Raw genomic sequence first — 23,559 nt, forward strand, 5'->3', positions numbered from 1 at the left:
CTGCTCTTTCCTCCCCGTTTCATCATGCTGCCCCAGAACGCAATCGAAAGCTCCATCAAATACTGCAAGGTAGAGTAATAGGGGTCTACCCGGCTCGGCCGGGATCAAGACTAGTGATGTTGACAAGTATTCCTTGATACTGTCGAAGTCTTTTTGGCAGTCATCAGTCCATTTGGTAGTGGCGTCCTTCTTCAACATCTTAAAGATTGTCTCACAAATAACCGTAGACTGCGCTATGAATCAGCTGATGTAGTTAAGCCTTCCCAAGAAACTCATCACATCCTTGTTGTTCTTGGAGGTGGTAGTTCTTGAATGGCTTTGACTTTTGATGGATCCAGTTCTATTCCTCGACGACTCACAATAAACCCAAGCAATTTCCCAGCAGGAACCCTAAATGCGCACTTTGCGAGGTTTAGTTTCAGGTTGTACCTTGTCGCGCCCCCTTTTTCTCACGAAATTAGGTTTATGACATTTGGTATGGGACAACTCATTCCTTTTGAGAACTGGGTTTTGCAATTTGAAGAGTCGCCACCTAATGATTTAGGGTGCATTAGGACACCAATAAGGTTTAATTCTAAGTTCGTCTGAATGACCAGAGATAGGGTAAGAGCCTGAAATTATTCTAAGGGGAAGGTGTTAGGCACCCCTCAGGATCCACTAGTGTGGTTCCCGGCCAGACAGTTAATTGTGAATTTGTGCAATTAACAAGTAAAAAAACAAGACTCACATAAGAGGGGATTTTAAACACACAGGTGTTTAGAAATGATAAAATAAAGCAAAGTTTTGAAAGAGTTATAACTAAGCATGTTGATGAATGTAAAGGGGTCCTAGGTTTGTATTTAATATGGATCACATCACTGCGATACCTGGTATGACACTCTTCAAAAGAGGGAATACACATGGTATTAGCGCACCGGTCATCATATCCATATCTACCCTTCCCACCCCGTTAAGGTATTTAAAGAGCGGATTGGTCTCGATCACTATTGCATGCTATCACCCGTCCCATTTCTATCAGTCCCGGAGGAGCTTAGGACTACTATTCCTAAAAGGGAGGGATATCAGGCTGATTTTGATTTCAAAAGGTAAAAATCTAAGGCGACATACAAAACACATAATACTGCATGTTGGGGGGAAGCATATAAACAGATAAAGGTCCATGTATTCCTACTCAAACAAAAAAACACATAAATAGCATGACTTGCACATACTTTTTAGGTCTGATTAAAATACTAAAGATGAGGGGAGTTTAATTTTTGAGGCAGATCAATTTGTTACATAACTCAGATAAGAAGTCTGAATCAGGACCGCCTGCTGGTTGTAGCAACTAACAAAAGCGGATTCAAATTCTATTGTTGTTATTACCTAATTCTTGCCTAAGTGTTTGGGTGAGCTCTTAGGAACATGGTATCTATTTACTGATTCAAAGTGTGTCAAAGCAGTAACAACTTAAAATGAATAGTTTGGGATCCTATATGCATGCTTGCTAAACCTCATTAAATAAAGAAGGAAAGTTGTTTAAAACTGTTTTGGAATCGAACTGATTTGAAATTGAACTTGTTTCAGATTGTGTAGGTGATGGTATCTAATATTTGCTGATTTTAATCCATATAGGCATGATATCTAACCTTGAATGTTAACAGAAATGAACAGAATTTTCTTGGGAATCCCTATAGGCATGATATCTAACATTGAACGTTAACGGAAACGAACAGGATTTTCTTGGGAATCCCTATAGGCATGATTTCTATATATTATACTGATTTCAACCTTATGAACATGATACTTACTTATAGCCGTTTATAACCTAAAATATGATATCTAAGTGATAACAAATAGGCAGAATTATAAATAAGTCCTATAGGCAGGTTATCTAGATGTGAAATTGACCGTGAAGAAATTAAGATAAACCCTATAGACATTGTGTCTAAAATGTAGAATTAAACACGCAGAATAAAAAGAAAAGGTCTTATAGGCATGCTTTCTATCCTTGAGCATACATGATTACCTAATCCTTTTCACTAGCCAGCCTGAAGTGTTTAATACAAATTATTACAGACCAGAAATAATGAATTACACCAGAAAAGTTCAAAGAAAAGTTACAACCAGAGGAAGCCTGATTCTTAACTTCCTCTTTGAGTTATGGAATAAACCACCTCAAATGCCATTGATTCAAAGTCTTTCTCAGACTTGAGTGTGCCAAAGTTCCCTTAGGGTCTCAATAGGACCCCGGGCAGTGCTCACACCCAAGTTACATAATCAGAATAGAGATGAGTGCAGTGTGGAAGTGCCAGCCCTTATGTGTCCAAGTTTAGAGGGAGCTCATGGGTCCCAAGGCAAGGCTCACACAAGGAGGGTAGAACTTAAGTTTTAAGAGGATAGTAAAAGTGCAGGAACAGAGTTTAAAAACTGAGGGGATAAAAGAGGAGGGGGTAAAGGATGATAGGGAGACAACAATCAATAACACACAGAGTTAATAACTTCATACAAAGAGGGGGTCAAGGGTTGGGAATCCACTGCAAGGAGCCCATGCATTTAGGCATGGATCAGTTTTGGGCATGCACAACAATAGTAGGTGCTGACATGCTTATAAACCAATCAGAACACACAACATCTGGAAGAAACATGGAGGTTATGATCCTAGGGGAATTAGGTTTGGATCATGCATCGCAATGTCCAATGCTGTCATGCCCCAAACCAAACACAAGTATTAAACACATTGGGGGTGGGGATTTAGGATTCACAAGTTATAGTAAGTAGTGGACAAAACATTAATTCAGAACAGGAAAGGGCAGAGTAAAGCATGTTTAATAATGGTACTAGGTTAAATACAAGCATGGGACAAACAAGGATGAAAGAGACAGTAAAGAAACATATTGTTGTTGGTGCAAAAGCTTAATTAGAACATACCAGTAAAATGCAAATGCAGAGAAAAATAAGCAGGTTTCCCACAGCCTAGCCTTGGCTTTCAGCTGGCTAGATAAGGCAACAATACAAGTAGCAACAGAGAAAAGAGAGAGATTTTAGTGGAGTGTGTGTCTGAACTCAAGTATCTTTTGCCTTGTATTCGTGTCTTTGAAAGAAAAGAAGTACAAGATATTTATAGCTTTTTGAAAATGAGTGAAAGAGAAGTAATAAGCCACAAACATGAAAACAATCACTATTCAGAATCAATTACACAAGTGATTGCCTTTAATTAAGGGATCACTTACTTAACGAGCAGTGACAGGTTCAAAATAAGGAAAGAAATCAATTTATAGGCAGACTGATTATTGCCATAAAAGAAGTAGTAAAATAATTGAGTAAGTGATTAAGTCTAAGTACAGGAATATACTTGTTTTGGAAAAGATTCAGGAAGGCAAAACAAGGAAAGAAATCAATTAACCTTAACAGGCGAGTGAAATTAGATTTTCACAAAAGAAAAGTTTGAAATCAGTCACACAATTGAAGGTCAATCAAAGAAGGGAACTCATCATATAAATATAGTGCACAAACACTGGACATGCAAGGCCAAACTATTGGCAAAAGGAAACAACATGCAATAATAGCACAAAGTTAGTAGACATCAAACATTCGAAACATGATAGTCATGTAGGTCAAGTTTCATTGACTTAGTAGTAGAGAAAAGATAGAGTATCAGAAGCATGCAAACGGTCAAGTGAAAAACCCTTCTGAAAAGCATAGTCGAGTTTCAAAGATAGTAAGAACCCAGAACCAAAGGAATCACATAAAGAAAAGAGATGCTAAAACAAAGGAATTTCAAATCAAGTTTAGCAATTTCACACAAATGAATTGCACAAGCAGTTTCAGAAACTCGAATAGACCCCGCAGAAATTAGGGTTTTCGAAACCAATCGAGTTTAAAGATGATGAACAAATAGATTACAAAAATACTTAGCAGACTGATTTAAAGACTCGAATGAACCCAAAAGAAATTAGGGTTTTCAACACCAATCGAGTCTAGAGATGATAAACAAGTAAATCAAACAAATACTAGTAAATAGACTCAGAAACCCCAAAAGAAATCAGGACTTTAATATGCAAACTCAGATAGAAGGACAATACGAGCAAACATAGCAAAACATGTCAAAAATCAGAGAAAAGTTTTGAAATAACTTAATAAGAAAACCCTAATCGGAAAAGGTAAAGAGTTTTGAAAGCAAAGTTTTAAAAGAAACTTCGAGAAAAATGCTTAAAAATTCAAAAAAAACATATATATGAAGCAGATATGAAAGAAATCGAAAGAACCTTAGAGATTAGGGTTTCAGAAGAACCCCAAGTGACGAGAAAGGCCTTGAAAGCCATTGATCTAAGCAGGAGAGTCAAAGGTCTGACTCGAATGGCCATGGCTGGCCGAAGAAAGATCAGAGACGACCGGAGAACAGTCATCGAGAAAAGTCTGGACCAAACCCCATCATGATCTGGTCATGAGACCACAGAAACGAACACGTATAAGCCATGAGAGGCTGATACAGTTCTCCGATGACCTTGGAAGGCCATGGATTAGGGCAGATTAGGGTGGCGGCAGCTAGGGTTTGAGGGTGTTATAGAGAGGATTTGGGAGAGGAGGGGTTTCAGAGGCGGCGTGTTGTGAGGAATGAGTTAGGGTGAAAGGGTCGTTTGGGTTAAAAAAGGAAATGGTGATTATTGGCCGTTGATCTTGAAGGATCAACGGCCTGGATTAAAATGGGTAAGTGGTGCGGTTTAATGGGATAGGGTTTGGGTTGGTTCAGATTGCAATTCGGTCGGGGTAATTGGGTTCAAATCAGGCTATAATTGAAATAAAATGGGGCTAACATTTAAATAGCCAATTTTCCCTATTTGATTTATAAAAAGTAATAAAATAATTTCTGTAAATAAATTAAAGGTTCTAAAATGATTTATAGTACATAATTATCAAATTAAAAATACTGGACTTAATTTTTATAGATATAAACGCAATTAAATCTAAAAGAGGCTAATATTGCCATTATATGCAATTTAGCTTTAAAAATACTAAATCAATTTATAAAAATATGAAAAAATATCTTAGCTATATTTTAGTATAAATATGAGAATCCAATAAACGAATTACCAAAATGATAACTTTGGGAATTATTATTGATTTTTTATAAATAAAATAGGGGAATAAATTGGTTTAAAAATCTTTAAAAATTAAGGAAAAATGATAAAACATTTGAATATACTTACACATACATATATGCTATTTTGAAAGTATTTTGTATATTAAAAATATATAGGAAAAATTGGGTATCAACATACCTTCACAGTCTATTGAAGAAGATCTTCCATGTGGTCAGTGGCCTTCTTGGATCTGATAATAACATCATCTATATATACCTCTATCTCTTTGTGTATCATATCATGGAAAATGGTAGTCATGACCCTCATGTAGGCGGCCCCTGCATTCTTGAGGCCGAACGACATCATCTTGTAACAGTACATTCCCCACAGCATAATGAAAGCCGTTTTCTCAACATCTTTTTCATCCATCCAGATCTGATGATAACCAGCGAAGCAATCTACAAATGACTACAGCTCCTGCTTGGCGTATTTGTCAATCAGAATATGTATATTTGGCAAGGGGAAGTCGTCTTTCGGAATAGCCCGGTTGAGATCCCGGTAGTCGACACAGACTCTGACCTTCCCATCCTTCTTTGGCACTGGCATAATGTTGGCTAACCATGTCGGGTATTCTACTACCCTGAGAACCTTAGCTTTGACCTGCTTGGTGACTTCTTCCTTGATTTTCAGACTCATATCAGGTTTGAACTTTCTGAGCTTTTGCTTTACCGGTGGATACGTTGGATCGGTTGGCAGTTTGTGAGTCTCTACTGACGTACTCAGAACAGTTATGTCATCTTATGACCAAGCGAATATGTCCTCATATTCCTTTAGAAATTCTGTGTATTCTTTCTTTTCTGATGGCGATAGGTGAACGTTGATTCGTATTTCCTTGACGTTTTCTGCATCTCCCAAGTTGACAATTTCGGTCTCGTCCAGGTTGGACTTAGGTCTGTTCTCAAAGTTCTCAACTTCTTTGACAATCTCGTCAGGTATGTCATCTTCCTCTAAATCAATGTCCGTTTGTTGCGTTGTCTCATTGCATGTCACGGTCATTGGTTCATCAAGACAAGTAATAGTAATGCTGTATAAGTAAAGTAATGAGAGAAAACGATAGTAATAAGTGTTGATTCATAAGAAAAGTCAAAATGCTTTTGATAAATTGCATAACTGATTTGAACATTGAAGATCTTATTGCGGGAATGGAAAATGCGAAAAGAAAATCATTTAGTAAAAACAATGGATAATGCTTGTTTTAGCCTTGCTACCCCGAGGTATTTCGGGCTTTGATTGTCCTGATGGTCCAATTCTTGAGATGGGTCCCTCTGCTTACAGCCTGTATGGAAGGGCCTTGTAAAATAAGATGATGATACCGGAATGCACGAATTAACCTTTGGGGAGGGGAATAATAAAAAAAACAAAATAAAAACAAAAAGGTAATCAAGTCAGTGAGGATTATAAAAAGTATTGCTATATTTAAACACATAGTGCGGGAATGTAAAACGTGTCCTAATTTGGGAACCTCTTTGTGCTCGAGGTAGGCCTAATAACAAATAGATTTGGAAAACTTCAAATGCTAAATGCCTCATTTTATTGATAAAGATAGGCGAATCTCAAAATGATACTAAATAAACAAAAAGTCACTAATGGCCATTGGCCTTATTACATTCATAAAGCGAAAACGTAAATTCCTATCTATTTGGTCCAAGAAGGACCTTCCTCAGGTTGAATGCTCTCGTTGATCAGATCCTCCAGTTTGCGTAGGTTCGCCAGTAAAAATGCCTTTGCCAAGTGTTCTCCTTAGTTTCCCTTAGCGTTCTGGCAGTCGGTGACTCTCTTCCTTACTTTTCCTTCCAATTCCAGCAGACTGTATTCCAGATATTCCAACTTTTCGCTAGCTTTGGCGGACCTCTCTTTTCACTCATTGATTTGGTCATTTGATGGAAGACTCCTCCACCAGTCTAGCAAGAGTGGGCGCATGCTAATCATACCGAAACTGGGGACCTCGTGCCTCATGTTTCTGCAAGACAAATAAGGTTAGGCCTTTACCCCCACCAGACTCGACTATTAATATCAACAATTAGCATGAAGCATTTAGTTCTCCAAATAATTACACAGAACATGATTATGTCCGTTTGGGTTTAGGGAAACCCATTGGACTTTGGACAAGGCTATCTTAAAGGATCATTACGTGGACAACATAACTGACTCGGCTAGGTTTGACCATGATACATGCACAATTTAAACAGATTAAGGTTTCTATGGTGTTTTAGACTGGTACCCTTGAGCGGATAACTCAAGGGGGAAGACACGGAACCGTCGACTGCACTGCTGATCGACTGGTTTTACCGCAAATAAGCCTTTCCAAATTTAGGGGTAATGATATAGGAAGGGCGCAACCACTCATCAAGCATTGCTATAGTATTTGTTTGGCATGGGTGGAGTATGATGTTGAGCATGATTATACAATAATTAAAAGCATGTTGGAATGTATTTGCACGTTAAGAAAGTGATAAATACAACAGTTCCATAATTTAAAGCGGCAATAAAGGGAAAAAACAAAGAAGACATGTCAGTTTCGTAACTGAAGAAGGAATTAAAGGCTTAAGGAAAATTAAACAGTTAATTGCACATAAAGGGGGTACAAATTCACAAAATAATTTGAAATGGTAAAAGCCTAAAATCCCAGTAGAGTCGCCATGCTGTCGCGCCCTCCTTTTTCCCTCTTTGCATTGGAAAATTGGGTTTATGACATTTTTGGGGTAGGACAACTCATTCCTTTTGGGAACTGCGTTTGCATTTGGAGAGTCGTCACCTAATGATTTAAGGTGCATTAGGACACCTATAAGGTTCATTTCTAAGTTTGTTTGACAACCAGAGACAGGGTAAGGGCTTGAAATTATCCTAAGGGGAAGGTGTTAGGCACCCTTTAGGATCCACTAGTGTGATTTTCGGCCAGACAGTTTTTGTGAATTTTGTACAATTAGCAAATAGAAAAATATAGGCTCAAATAGTAGGAGATTTAAGTTTGAACACATAAGAGTTTGAAAAATAATTATTAAAAGGAAAATTTTGAAAAGGAGTTATAGCTCTACAAACACTTGAGAATATAAAAGGGAGGAGAGGGTCCTAGGTTTATTTACAATATGGATCACATCAATGCGATACCTGGTATGACACTCCTCAGAAAAGGGGACACACGTGGTATTAGCGCATCGGTCATCATATCCATATCTACCATTCCCACCCCGTTAAGGTATTAAAGCGCGGATTGGTCTCGACCTCTATTGCCTGCTATTACCTGTCCTATTCCTATCAATCCCGGAGGAATTTAGGACTACTATTCCTATAAGAGGGAGGTTTTTAGGCTGACTCTTGGGTTTTAAAGGTAAAAAAGGCTAAGGCGACATACAAAACACGTAGGACTGCATATTAGGGGAAACATATAAACAAATAAGGGGCCCATATATACCTTCGCAGATAATGCACATAAATGGCACGACTTAAACACAGTTAGGGTCAGAATTTAAAGTACCAAGGGAGGATGTTTTAATTGTTGAAGCAGACCATATTTATTACATAACTCAGAAAAGAAGTCCGAATCAGGTCTGCCTACTGGTTGTAGCAGTTACTAATTAAACAAAGGCGAATCCAATTTTATTAAGCAACTACCTAAGACTTGCCTAAATGTGTATTAGTGATGTCCTATAAGCATGATATCTATCACTGATTAAGAATGCAACAGAGTAGTGGTTAATTTAAACAGGTAATTCGGATCATATAGGCATGCTTTCTAGACCGTATTAATAAAAGAAGTAGGTTGCTTAAACTGATTCAAAACAGTACGAGTTAAACTGATTTTAACAATACTGGTTTTAGATCTTATAGGCATGATCTCTATTATAGCTGATTTTAATTCCTATAGGCATGGTATCTAAGTGTTAATGACTGATTTTGATCCTATAAGCATGGAACATGTAGTGAAGTAGGCAGGATTTATTTAATTAAAACGAAATTCCTATAGGCATGATCTCTATCTGCGTGAAAATAAAGCATGCAGAACTTGAATTAAAACAAAACAGATCCTATAGGCATGTTCTCTACCCTTCTAATAGCTAAAACATGCATAATTATCCCATCCCTTTTCACTAGCCAGTCCCAAATATTTGTTACAAATTATTACAGACCAAATACTGAATTACATAGGAAGCCTGATTCTAACTTCCTCTCTAAGTTATGGAATAAACCACCTCAAATGTCACTTGTTTCAAAGCCTTTCTCAGAGCTGGGTGTGTCAAAGTTCCCTAATGGTCTCAAGGGACCCCGGACAGTGCTTACACCTAGGTTTGCATAACCAGATAGAGATGAGTGTAGTGTGGAAGGGCCAGCCCTTATGCGTCCAAGTTTAGAGGGAGCTCAAGGATCCCAAGGCAAGGCCCACACAAGAGAGGAATAACCTAGGTTCTAAGAATATAGTGAAAGTGCAGAGTACAAAGATAATTTAAAACTGCATTGAAAATAGTAAGTGGTAAGGGTGATTTGAAAAAGGTAGTAATAAAACTCAAACTACACAGAATCATCAGTTACACAAAGGGATTAGGGATTTTGGGATTACAATGCATGAAGCATATGACCCCAGAAAGGGTCAGGTTTCGTCATGTACAGTAATAAAGCCGGCATGCCCACAAACCAGCCAGAGAACACAAACACATAGGGGGTTATGTGGATTTGGGATTCATAAGCCAGCAAATCACATAACAAGTGACTGACAGAGTACATACATAAGGGAAAACATTAATTTAGAAGGGGAGGGAGCAGATTACAGCATGCTTAGTAATGTAACTTGATTGCACAAACATAAACAGAAGCAGGCAAGTGTGAAGGAAATTGAAACAGCTAAAGAAACATGTTGTTGTTGATGCTTGAAGATTAACTAGGACATACCAGTAGAGAAGCAAAGTGCCAAAAGAAAGAAATAAGCAAGATTCCACAGTCTAGCTTTGGCTTTCAGCCGGCTAGACAAAGCAGTTACACAAGTAGTAGTAGAGAAAAAAAAAAAGAAAGTTTTGAGTGTAAGTGTGTGTTCTTGAACTCAATTGTTCGTGTCCTTGAAAGAAGAAGGGGTGGGTATTTATAATTTTGAAAACGAGTGAAGAAGAGCTAAAGTCTTAAACACAAACATGAAAACGATCACAAGTCAGAATCAATTAACACAAATGATTCCCTTTAATTAAGGAATCAATATTTAACAGGTAGTAGTAGGTTTAGTTAAGGAAAGAAATCAGTTTAGGGACAGATTGATTATTGCCATATAAGGAAGCAGTAAAAGCATGAAGTAAATAATCAAGTCTAAGTATAAAATAAGCTTATTTTGGGAAAGGGTTCAGCAAGGCAAAACATCAGAGTAAAGGAAAGGAATCAATTAATTTAAACAAGCGAGTGAAATTAGGGTTCATAAAAGAAAAACTTTTGCAATCAATCACAAGATCAAGATCAACCAAGGAAGAAAGATGATTCTGCACTTCAGTATATCAATAGAGTGAATAGAAGCATGAGACATGCGAGGCCAAACACATTAGCAAAAGATATAACACAGGCATACAGTAGCAACAGGGTAAGCTAGGATTTAGCAGTAAGAAAAATATTCGAAGCACAATAGTCGCGTAGGTCAAGTAATCACATAGAATCAACAGTGAAGAAACATAGCAACAGGTAAAGAGAATCAGAAACAAGTAAAGGTCTCACAGTAGTAATAAGTGAAAAGAAAACCCCCTTTAAGAAATTAGGGCTTCGGCGGTAGTCTAGTTAAAGAGATAAAAAGAACTCAAATCAGACAAGTTGAACAAAGAAAAGAGAGTCATAAACGAAGAACTTAAGATAAGCACACATTTAAAAAAATAATTTCAGAACTCGGATAAGACTAAAAGGAACTAGGGTTTTAAACATGCTGAAACAATTAGAAGGAAAGCATAAACAAGTAACATAGCAAAATCATGAAACAACACCAAAATCAGAGAAGAGATCTTTAAAAGAGAGGTTAAGAGAAACCCTAATCGAAAAATGAATAGTCATTTTGAAAGAAAAGTTTGAAGAACCTTCGAGAAAGCACTTAAGAAATTCATAGTAAATACAGATCTAAGGTAGATCTAAAGAAAATTGAAAGACCTTAAAGATTAGAATTTCGAAAAACCCAGAAAAGGTGAGAAGGACCTTGAAAGTTACCGATCTAACCAGGAAAGTCAAAGACCTGCCTTGAAAGGCCATGAATGGCCGGAGAAAGGTCATGGATGGCTGGAGAAAGGCCATGAACAGAAGTCGAGCAAGGACTGGACCAGATCCCTTCGAGGTCTGTCCATAAAACCACAGAAACAAACACCCAGGAGCCATGAGAAGCTGATACACATCTCCAATGGCCACGAGAGGCCATGGATTAGGCAGGGGTTAAGGTGGATTAGGGTGGGATGAGATGGCGGCGGCTAGAGTTCATGTGAGGTTTCAGAGAAAATTGAGAGAAGAGGGGATTCAGAGGTGGCGTTTGGTGAAGAATGAAGTTGGGTAAGGGGTCTTTTGGGTTTAATTATGGAAATCAACTGCCTGGATTCAAAAGGGTAGGTGGGGAATTCGGGTTGGGTCGTTTAATTAGGTTAGGGGTCGGGTTTGAATGGGATTTGGTTCGGGAAATTGAGTTTAATTTGGGGTCAGATTTAGGCTAAAATTGAAGTGTAAGTGGGCTATTATTTAAATAGCCAATTTTTCTCTTTTAAAATTATAAAAAATAGTAAATTAAATTCTGGAAATAAATTGAGATCACTAAAATGATTTGTAACATATAATTAACAATTTAAAAATATAGGGCTCAATTTTATTAATATAAAACACAATTGAATCTTAAAAGGGCCAATATTGTAATTATATGCAATTTAGCTTAAAAATACTAAATAAATTTGTAAAAATATGCAAAAATTACCTTAGCTATATCTTAGCATAAATATAAAAGTCCAACAAACGAATTACCAAAATAATATTTTTGGAAATAATTATTGGTTTTTTTGTGAATAAAAGAGGGAAATAAATTGATTTTAAAATCTTTAAAAATTATGGAAAAATAATAAAATACTTAGATATGCTTACATATGCGTATATATGCTATTTTGAAGTTATTTTGCATATTGAAAATATATAGAAAAAATTTGGGTATCAACAATGTCCTTAAAGGACATACATTTGGATATCTATTTGTAATCACTAAGTTTTTCAGTTATTTCTCTTTTTTTGTGCTTTAAGTGCTTCTAATTCTTCAGAATTATATCATTTAGAATTAGGACTAGAGTCAGATCCTAGATCACTTGTGCTACAATCAGTACCAAAATCATCCATAATTTTATTAGATTCTTCTTCATATTGTACAATATTGGGAATAGAGTAAATAGGGGACTCACATTCATCTACACTAAATAGGTTCACTACATTGAATTCATTGCATATTGACTTTTATAAATGTCTAATATCGTCATCCCCTTTAATCACATAAAACTTACCAGATGGGGCAACAATTGTAAGTTGTTGAACCCCTACAAATCCTAGCTTATTTGTGAATTCATTCACTATGTCTATGTGTGAAAGTAAGTCAGAGTCGTAACCTGTCCAAGTCTTCACCAATTTTCCTCTGTAGACAACTTTAGGCTCAGTAACTCAATCACCATCATAATTGAATATTAAATCGACTAGCACCATCTTGAATAACCTAGAAAACATAACAAAAATATACCACTTTGAAAATATTAAATAAACCATGTAAAAGTCAGAAGTGGGAAAAGGATAATTAAGGCAAAAAAACAAAATTTAATGACAAGAGGTCCCCCGTTAAAGAAGAATCCAAAATACCCGAATACTTTAATCAGATGGCCACACAATTAGGGACCATCGTTGTTAATAAACATTAAAAAAGTGCAGAATCTTCAGACAACACAACTATTTTATTGAAAAGATAAAAAACAAACCCCACATAATCCCACAAAATCCCACAAAATAGAAAAGCTTAGACATCATCATACCTAACAATAAATAAACAACAAAGGCCTAAACCATGCAGGCAAACACTAGAAACATACAAAAAATAAGAATATATAACTGAAATTGCAGAAACATAAGTTGGATGTAGATGAAATCGAAGAGATTGGAACCTTAGAATAAAAATCCTAGAAAGCGAATATAGACTAAAAAGATGAAATACTAATAGAAATAATATAGTATAAACAAACGAATTACTTTAATTAAGGAAGGTATTACCTTTGTAGCATTTGTTGTTCAGATCGACAGTTAACAGAGAAGAGAGAGCTTAGAGAGTTCTAGAGAGTGGAAGACAAAGAAGAGAAGGTGAATGAAATGGGTTTATTTTGACTTATATTTTACGGGTTAATTGCTTTGGTATAATATTTTACACTTCTACTTTTGTAACGATTTTCTCTTGTGTTAACTGTGAAGTGTCCCGTCTTGTTTTTCTTTTTATTATTGCAGTGCTTATACTTTTCTGAACCGATGGTCTATTGGAACTAGTATTTCTATCTCCACAGGTAGGGGTAAGGTCTGCGTACACACAACCCGCCCCAAACCCCACTATGTGGAATTATACTAGGTATGTTGTTGTTATTGTTGTGAGAGATCAAATATTTGTATTTCAGAGTAACCTAGAGGAACACCGAAGATTTGAGCAAATACTTGTTCATTTCTTCTAAAAAGCTTGCATATTATTTTGGACTCAACACTTACCTTGTAATTTGTTTGACAGGCATTCGCCCCAACCCAGTGGCGTACGCAGAATTTTACATAAGCGGTGTCACCATTTAAACAAATAAAAAATTACTGTAAATTTGTACAACATATAAAAATACAACCCAAAAAAACAAAAGGAAGCAGCAGAATCCTTTCACGTTTAAACTAATTTACTGTCGCTACTATCTGCAATTGTGACTTATGCCCCTTCAGTCACGTCTATTTTGTGCATGGGCACAAAAAAAATTTAAAAAATGCTGCTGCAGGTTCGAACACGCGACCTCAAGCACAATAGCTCAGTCTCTGACCGCATGAGCTACAAGGACCACAATAATAAGCTGTGTCACTTATATTATTTAAATTGTTTCATTTCTATATTTGAATCATATATACATAATTAGTAGAATAATTCGACGAAGCTGTGTCACGTGACACCGCTTAGGCTAAGGTAAATCCGCCCCTGCTCCAACCCATGTCAACTCGAAGCACAAAGCATAATTCTTTATATCATGAATCCTCTTTGGAATAAGGTCATCGACAAAAATGGATTTGCTAAGGAAGATATACAAGGTGAAATGAGATTGTCTATCGTTCATGTTTTTTTTTTTTCCAAAAGAGGCAACTTTGGGTCGGGTTATGTGTAGAGGCTAAACAAGGAGGATGAAAAAAAGGAGGTAGGTCATTTTAATCCTATGAGGGCACGTGTCAGTCTGTCCAATGGAGAGGTGTATTTGAATGATAGTATAATGGTAGGGGCTGAGATGACAAAAGAGTATAACAGAGGGTATTTTTAAACCTTTTTCGATAGTACAAAGATATATTTGACCTTTTTCATATTTGAGAAACTTTTTGTAAACAATTCTACTGAATTGCCTGGTTTACAAAACTAATTTTTAATAAATAACGGGAACATTAACAACCTAATTACGAACAACTCTTAGCACTGCTTATTTTATATTCCCGCCTTTTGAATTTTTGTGGTACACTTTCATTTTAGTTTATTTCAAAAAGAATATCATCTTTTTTATAATTCCTATTTTACCTTAATGAAATAAGTTTAAAAACACACAAATTTTCTGTTGACATATTTTAAACTACAATTATTAAAAAAAAAATTAAAATTTTTCGTACCGATCAATGGGACGAAGGAAATAATTTATTATCGGGATGACCTAAGAAGGTGGAGGAGTAAGAAGAAGCAAAGACATTTTTCCCTTCTCTGGCCAAAAATTTAAAAACATGATAAACTAGAAAATAGGGAATTATTAGTATTTAGCCACTTTTTTCACACAGAAAGTTATGGACAAAATACCTCCAAAATAAGACCCAGAATTAAGTGGAGCAATCGGTGCAGGAATTCGAAAAATTTACAAGTGGAACTCTATCCTACTGTATTGGAGTTCCAAATCCAACATTGATTTATGGGGTTCTAACCTTTAAAAAATTTAAAATCCAACAATATTCATGGGGTTCAAACATTTAATGATTCAAAAAATTGTATGTTGGATTTCAAAACATGTAACCCCTAGCACCACATTCGGCGACGAAGAAGTGGACGAAAATATGCCACTTTAAACTCGCAGATTTTAGATGCCAACTACAATGAAGATTAAAACTTTAACATCACCACGCTATTCTCCAAGATTAAAGCCGCTAGTTCTCCGCTTAATTGTATTATTACCGAAACTGGTACTTGGCAAAAGACTAGAAAAAAATTGTGCTTTTTTCATATATCAATTTTACCTTGGATTATGCCGGAGAAAGAGAAGTCACAGTGTGCTCAAACTAAATTAAAATTGAATTGTTGCATTGTCAACTTCCTCGCTAGAACTAAAATTTCATATTGAAAGCTAGAATTCCAGCATAATATGCTAATATTTTCAACTCCAGAACCGTGTTCTATGATTTCACCTATACGGGGATTTATGAACTCTAGAATAGCCCCCTGGAGTTTTACTTGTAAAAGCTTCGATCTACATCATACATGCTAGAGTTTTTCGTGGCTTTAGTAGGTTATTTTTATTCAAAATATTTTTTCCGCATTAAAGTGTAGTTATTTTCTCATTACATTTTAAATACGGGCTAAACTCTAATTGCCGTTTCAAAAACTGGTCACCGTAGTTAATTTTTTACTTAAACAGGCTCCACCTGATGCAAATCGTAGCTTAAGGTTGGATTGGATTAGCATTTTGTAGGCTCTTGAATATGAAGGGTTGCGCTGGGCTGGGCTATTAAATTATCCAATCCGTTAAGGCTGGACTGGATCGGTCCAAATTGACAGCACTATGGACGGATAGGTTGGTTCGGGGATAGCGACACACCTATAATTCATTGAAAAACTACCAGCTATATCCATTTATAAGTAGCTCATTATAAAAAATGATTAATTCATAAAATATTACTAATATTAGCCAATTAACTATTTGTAGCAAAAAAATATCAAATTTTTGCTTTCTTTTGAGTGGGTGTTATTAGAATAGATTAGGTACATCTTAAGGAGCTTGAATCTCAGTTTTGGGATGATTTGGTGAAGTTTTGAGGTGGTTTGAATTAAAAATTCGAAGTAAAAATTGAACATTGAAAAAAAGATATATGTATCACACTGTGTATCATTTGTGTATCACATATGTATCATATTTGTATCAAGTATGTATCACATGTATATCCATGTATTACATGCGTGATACATGTGTCGCAGAAAATTTTTTGAACTCGATTTAATTACGAATTTTGATACAAAACCAGTCCAAATCACCTTCAATCTTCCTCAAATTTTTATATTGATTTATATATATGTTTTCAATCAATTTCAACTATACTCATGGAAAAAGTTTCTTTTTTGCTTAGATTTTTGGAATATTGTATTTTTCTTTTTTTGTATTTCATCACTTTATTTGTTACCTCATCCATGAAATTTCCTTTCCGTCTTACATCTAATGTGCTAATCACGCTTACAAAAATGAAAGATGATTTTTGCATGTGATTATTTGAGAGAAAGAACCTTATTTATTTTATTTTTTAATTTTTACATGTACTTGACTAATTATTCTAAGTTTATAATTAATGACCAGAGGTAGGTAAATTGAAACCACATTTATGTATGTTTACTTAATTCATTTCATCTCTTTATTCCTTATTGCTACAAAGTCGCTCTCTTTTTCTCAAAATTGCAAAAGAGGACAAAATCAGACTCCACATTCCGTCAATTTCCTTCACGAGAATAATACAACAACTCTCACCTGCTCACCTAACCTCTTATCCTTTTCCTAATTTTGAAACTCTAAACCCTACAGCAGCACTAAAACCTACTCCCAACCCCCAAAACTCCGCCGGAGACCTTCCCATCCCCGCCGGAACCACCACCACCACCATGAACTCCACCTTGTCTCTTGGTTCATCCTTCTTCCCCTCCACAGCTAACCCCAATTTACCATCCCGTCCCTCCATTTTCCCTATCCCAACAACTGCTACTAAGACCCACAACAAAGGACTTATCCTAAAGGCATCCACCAATGCTAATTCAAACCCATTAATCTCTACCCTCAAAACCGCCAGCGTCGCCGCTGTTTTTGCCGCAGTGGCCTTGGGGAAATTCCCTGTAGCCACGCCATTGGCAAGAGCTGAAACCCCAACAGCTGTACTAGAAGAGCAACAACAGGAAGAGCAACAACAAGAAGAAGATTCTCCACTGACCCAGTTTTTAGAATCCAGTCCTGAAGCCATTGATACATTGAAAAATCTCCTCCAGGAAAAACTAGAGGCAGGGGAGGACGAGGAGAGCCTGAAAATACTGAAGAAATTATCCTCTGCCCAGCCGGAGAATACCGAATGGAAGTTCCTGACGGCAAGGTTGTTAAACGAAATGGGGAAGGTACAAGAAGCCAGGGAAGTTTTTGAAGAGATCTTATCGAAGAATCCACTCTCGTTCGAGGCATTGTTTGAGAATGCATTGCTGATGGACAGGAGTGGAGAAGGGGTGAAAGTGATTCAGAGGTTAGAGGAAGCATTAAAGATAGCTGAGGAAGAGAACAAAGTTAAGGAAGGTAGGGATGTTAGGTTTATAATGGCACAAGTACAGTTTTTGCAGAAGAATGTTGAGGATGCATTGAGGAGTTATGATGAGCTTGAAAAAGAGGATCCTAAAGATTTCAGGCCTTACTTTTGTAAAGGGATGATTTACAGTTTGCTTGATAGGAATAAAGAGGCTAGAGAGCAGTTCGCAAAGTATCGCGAGCTTTCTCCTAAAAAATTTGAAGTGGAAGGTTATCTGCAGACGCCTTTGTCGAGAATGAAGCTCTTTGGTACTGACGAGAAAGAGAGTTGAATTTAATTGAAATGGAGTTTATGGCGGTTCCAATACAGAGTTTTAAGCAACAAATGACTTTTTCGAGGAAGGTGGAAGCTATTAACTTTGGTATACATTACTTAATTTTGAATTATATGAAGAAAAGATGAAGAAGATAAATTAGGCAATGAAATAAAAGAATAATTGCTTGAGTCTAGTTATATTCTAGACGGATTCATATATGAACATCAGCAGGTGATTTCTGCTTAGACTCTTGACTTAAAGTTACAGTCAATTTACATTACTTTCCTTTGCATGTCCTGTTGTTTTGATTAGCTAGCTGAAGTTTATTTGTGTATCCTAGGTCGAGGTCTCTGTTTATCTGTATGGGCAAGAAAGTTCAGTAGGAAAAGTTATGCTCCATAGATGAATGTTGCTCTAATTGATTATGCTAATGTATATCAATCAAACTTTTAGACCAAGGGTGTGACCCAATAAACACCACGAGAAACAAGAGTTGGAATCACAGAGGTAAAAAGAATTATGCAATTTTTCCCCATATGGACAGAGTTGCTGGTACCTGTGTTAATGCGATGATGCAGGTATTAGATAGAATAGTAGATGTGTGCGCAAGGTGGTTTAGAAACCGTTGTTATCAGAAGAATAAAATGATTCAAACATTTTTAACATGCCATAACGTCATGTCTGATCTTTGTGAATGATGTGTTTTCTCAGTGGAATTTATTTTCTGTGATGGTGAATAGGAGAATAAGAGGGAAAACAGGATAGAGCCTGCACTGAAGGTAGTTGCTCTCGTATTTGGTTTGGGTGCTTTTCATATTCCATATTACGTAGCACCACACATTTGTTTTAGAGGATCAATTGAGTTATAGACTGTTAATGAATATAGCACCGCATAACTTTATAAACAATCTTTGTGTGTTCTACTTGTGGAACGTCTGGTTGCCATTGGTGAATAGAAGAAAGGATTAGCCTTCAACTGAAGTCCATCGCTATTCTTTATTTGTTTTGGAATTTTAGAACCACTGTACAAGTTTTATGAAATATTGTATTTGTTCCATATTTCCATCCTTAGGGTTACCAAAAGTCAGGTATTTTTCCAAAATATCCTGTTTTTATCAGTACGCGAAATATCAGTTGTCAGTTTGTCATTTGAGAAGAAGTTGCTATTCTTTCCGTTCCATATGCGTTATGCATGTTATTTTTATGTTTGCCAAAATACATATCCGAAGCACACACTCTAAATTTTAAGAAAGCATCTTGGATATGATTACTCCTAAATTACTTATCAGTAGAAGGAATGACTTTCTCCTAGACGTCTGTTGCTTGAATAACAGTCTATGGTGCCTGTTCTTGCAAAAAAGAACAAGTTGAGTTGCAGAGAAGCTAGAATTCCCAACTATCTCTCTGTTAACTATTCTGCAGATTGTTGTAAGTTTATTAACTTTGAAAAACTGCATTCTCCCCACATATCTTTTCTAGCTATGTAGTTGTGGTTTAAAAATTTCTGCCAGTGACGAAATATCTCCTCCTTGGTTTTAGATAATTGTCGCCAGTGTAAACTCACCACCTTGTCTCCTCGGTTCTGAGATTGTATGGATGCTTTAAGATTCAAGATTTAACAGAAGCTTGGTTGATTATATGAGAACCATGTACGTACGACCATGCAAGGCACATGCTTGTTTTTAAATGTAATGTATGATGTGTCATGTTTCACATTAAATTACAGCCTTATGGTATACAAAAAGCTCATTCTCTTAATTTCCTCGGTCGTCACTACTTGTGGGTTTGTAGTTTTAGGTATTTGCTAGTCATAAAGGATATCATCATCTTGACTTCCTGGAAATGTGATTCAGGCTCGGGTTGTATGATTTATTCTGTATAGCAAGGCCAAGGGATTATAAAGGAAACATGCTTCTATTTAGTTTTTTTAGTGTAGTAGAGAACACTGATGTGGCTGCACTGTCATGTCCTGTGACCTACATGTGTACTGTACTCCATCGTTTAACATGATTGATTGATGATCTGTTAGCTCTGTTTTTTATTCGCGCACAGTTTAGTGCATAGATAATCTCAACTTTTTTTAACACGCGGGATAGAATTCTCAGGAGAAGATAAAAACAAAAGCAGACTAACAGGAGAAAATTGAGAGCTATTATGGACGGAGAGCGGTAATGAACGAAAATTTCATGTTAAAAAAGAAGTTACAGGTGTTCCAACAATCTCTGTATGTTGCCAATTCATGTACTCAAAATGTGTTGGCTAAGCTAATGTTACTTTGGCTTTGCTTCATCATCCAAAAGAATAAAGCCAGGCCGGTGCACAAAGCATTCCGCGTTCACGCAGGGTCTGGCCTAAAGGGATAAGATGTAGGCCGCCAACCCTAAAGAATCTCTAGGGATATGATGTGATGTAGGCCGCCTACCCTAAAGCATCTCTAGGGATATGAGGGTTACCTTCATTCTTAACTAACATAAGGTCGAACCCTGAGTACATAGTTGCTTTGTTAGGGAGTATTTTATTCGGAACTTTTCAGTAAAAAAAAAAAGAAAAAAAGGGTTGATCTGCAAAACAGCCTGGCTACATTTGGTTGAACTACTAACCATTTAATGGTAGGAGTTGGAAGAGGAATTTTGAAGGTGCATTTCTGGTGAAGTTTTTCAACTCCTCGACTTGTACTCTCTATTTTTAACTTTCAAATGAAGAGTTCAAATACAATTTCAACTTTCACAAACTTTTTTTCAATTTCATCTTCAAATATTTTCTCTTTTAATTTCAACTTAAATATTATCCAAATGCATATTTAATTAGTGTCTGATGAAATGGAGGTTTGAGAAGAGATGAAAACCCTAATTAACGAGGGAGAAGAGAGAAGAGAAGAGGAGCATGAAGATGAATGTAACAGTAGTGAGAAATGAATGCTCTGTATTCATTACTTGTACAAGCTATGTATATATAAGGCTTTACTAACTACTCTAACCACCTCACTAACCAATCACATGTATTAACTAACTAACTAACTAACTAATACACTAATCTGCTAACACATAAATAAACTAAACTACCCCTGCATTCAAGTTACATCTTTTGTCTCAACACTCCCCCTCAGACTATGTGGTAGAAAGACATCAAGTACACCTAGCTTGGACAACAAATACTCGTGTTGCACTCGTGGTAGACCTTTGTTTAGAATTACTGCTAACTGTTCCTTTGTAGCTACATATTCTGTTTGTACCAGACCATTTTGTATCTTCTCCCTTATAAAAAAGGTCTATTTCAATGTGTTTGGTCGTTCGTGAAATACTGGGTTGACAACTATTTGAATTGCTGCTTTACTGTTAGTGTAGATGTTCACGGGGAGGCCAACTTCTATACCAATGTCTTTGAACAGACCAAGTATCCACACCAATTCAGCTACAGTTGATGCAATGCTTCTGTACTCATATTCTGCAGAGCTCCTAGAAATGGTGCTTTGTTTGTTTGACTTCCAGGATATTAGGGAATCACCATACTTGATGAATAAGCCTGTTACTGACTTCCTTGTGATAGGGCAAGTTGCCTAGTCTGCATCACAATATGCAGTGATAGTGTTTCTCTATTTGCTAGACAATGGTATGCCTTGACCTGGTTGGTTCTTCACATATCTAACCACACTTTGAGTAGCTTCCAAATGTGATTTTTTCGGTTTCTGCACAAAACTGGCTTAGTGTCTAAACACTATATGCTATGTCTGGCCTTGTGACAGTTAAGTAAAGTAGTTTCCCCAGTAATCTTTGATACTGGCTGATGCCTATTAACAATCCATCATCAATTGCATTAGAGCTGCTAGTATGTTCATCATACTCCTTAGTGGTCAGTTTGTTGGTGGCTTCAATAGGTGTTGCTGTAGGTTTTAGAGCTCCCAGTCCAAGCTCAGAAATCAGCTCTAGAGTGTACTTCCTTTGGTGTATTAGAATGTCTTTTTGTGATTGATCTCGTCTAAGTCACACCTCTATTCGATGTTATGAAACGATCGATGCAATAGTAATATCCAACAAAGAGTCGGGGTCAAATTCCACAAGGAGCTATATGAATGAGGTTCAGGAGTATATATTGTGGTGAATGAGTTTGAACTATCTTAGATTGCACGTCGACAAATATGATTGTTTCTAGGTCTAAATTAAACTAAGATTGCAATACAATTAATTGAAACTAAGAGATTGTGTTTTTGTTTTTGTTTTCAAATGATGTAAAAGGCCTAGGACTATGGCCTTTACCTAGGTGTTTGCCTAACGAGTTGTAAACTTTAAAGCTTGTTTTGTTGGTCGGGGCATATTATAGCTATCAACACTCAAGTAGCCACTCAATACCTTTCGGTAAGAGAGTGATTTTGCCCAATTTGGCTTTCTCAAGTCCAAATGGGTATTGAACAAAACGGTTGATAAAATACTCAAGTTGGGTTTTACTATCTCTAGGTTCAACCCTTTAATTGGGACTATCAATCTCTTGATTTCATCCCAAATTGTTGTTAGCCAAGTTTTTCTAGACTAAGTCTCTCTTTCTCAAGTAGAGACCAAGTCAAATATGCATGAACTAATGTTTGCAACCATTAATTCTACAAATAAAAGTAAGAACAAGGTTAAATAATAAACACCCAACCATAAACAAGCCATAAAATTAAACACTAGGTTTACACACTAGGGTTGGGTCACAACCCAAGTTAAAAATCTAGCTACTCATAATGGGTATAGAAGAAAACAATGTAGAACAGATGATAAAACTCATATTAAAAGATAAAAATCCAATGTTAAATCACCAAAGTAAGCTAAAGTGGCCTAAACCAGTAAGGAAAAACAACTACGGGAGTTTTAATATTCAAAACTTGACCTAATTTCGTGAAACTAGTCTATTTATACAAAGCTGAAAATTTCGGACAAAAATGCCCTTTCGGAGGTTCTGCGGCCGCACAATTCCATGTGTGGTTCGCACTTTTCTTCAGACATGACATGAGTGGAATTTGCGGCCGCACAATTCTGGAATGCGGACGTATCTCTTATGTTCTGTAGTCTGCAAAAATCCTGGTTCGGCCGCGTGGCTGACTTCTGCGGCCACACAATAAATGTGCGGTCCGCACTTCCTTTGAACTTCATATGCACACTCTCTGAACTTCTGCTCTTAGGGTAGCTTCTGTGGCCGCACAATAATTGTGCGGTCCGCATATTGCACTTGGTCTCTAATGGATTTCTTTCACAATCTGCGTCCGCAGATGGAATTCTATGGTCTACACTTGAGCTTTTGTGCCTATTTTTGTCCTTGAGTTCAGATCACTCCTTCTTGAGTTGGATTTCATCTCTGTGGCTCATTTTACAATACTCATGCAATTAAGCATATTTCATTAGTTTTGGCGAATATAATTAAACACTTTTGGACTAAAACGAA

At 36.5% G+C, this 23,559-nt stretch overlaps 1 protein-coding gene across 1 annotated transcript; it reads left to right on the top strand.

The window, feature by feature from the left end:
* Positions 1-17,010: 17,010 nt before the first annotated feature.
* Positions 17,011-18,436, top strand: LOC107768792 (protein SLOW GREEN 1, chloroplastic-like). The gene has a single exon (XM_016587945.2). The coding sequence runs from the start codon at positions 17,206-17,208 to the stop codon at positions 18,157-18,159; it is 954 nt and encodes a 317-aa protein (XP_016443431.1). The 5' UTR covers positions 17,011-17,205; the 3' UTR covers positions 18,160-18,436.
* The last annotated feature ends 5,123 nt before the right edge of the window (positions 18,437-23,559 follow it).

This window comes from Nicotiana tabacum, chromosome 18 (assembly GCF_000715075.1).
Source record: "Nicotiana tabacum cultivar K326 chromosome 18, ASM71507v2, whole genome shotgun sequence".
Lineage (NCBI taxonomy): Eukaryota > Viridiplantae > Streptophyta > Magnoliopsida > Solanales > Solanaceae > Nicotiana > Nicotiana tabacum.

What these genes read in the sequence shown, in the direction of transcription:
- LOC107768792 (XM_016587945.2), top strand. Translation starts at nt 17,206, where the DNA reads ATGAACTCCACCTTGTCTCTTGGTTCATCCTTCTTCCCCTCCACAGCT.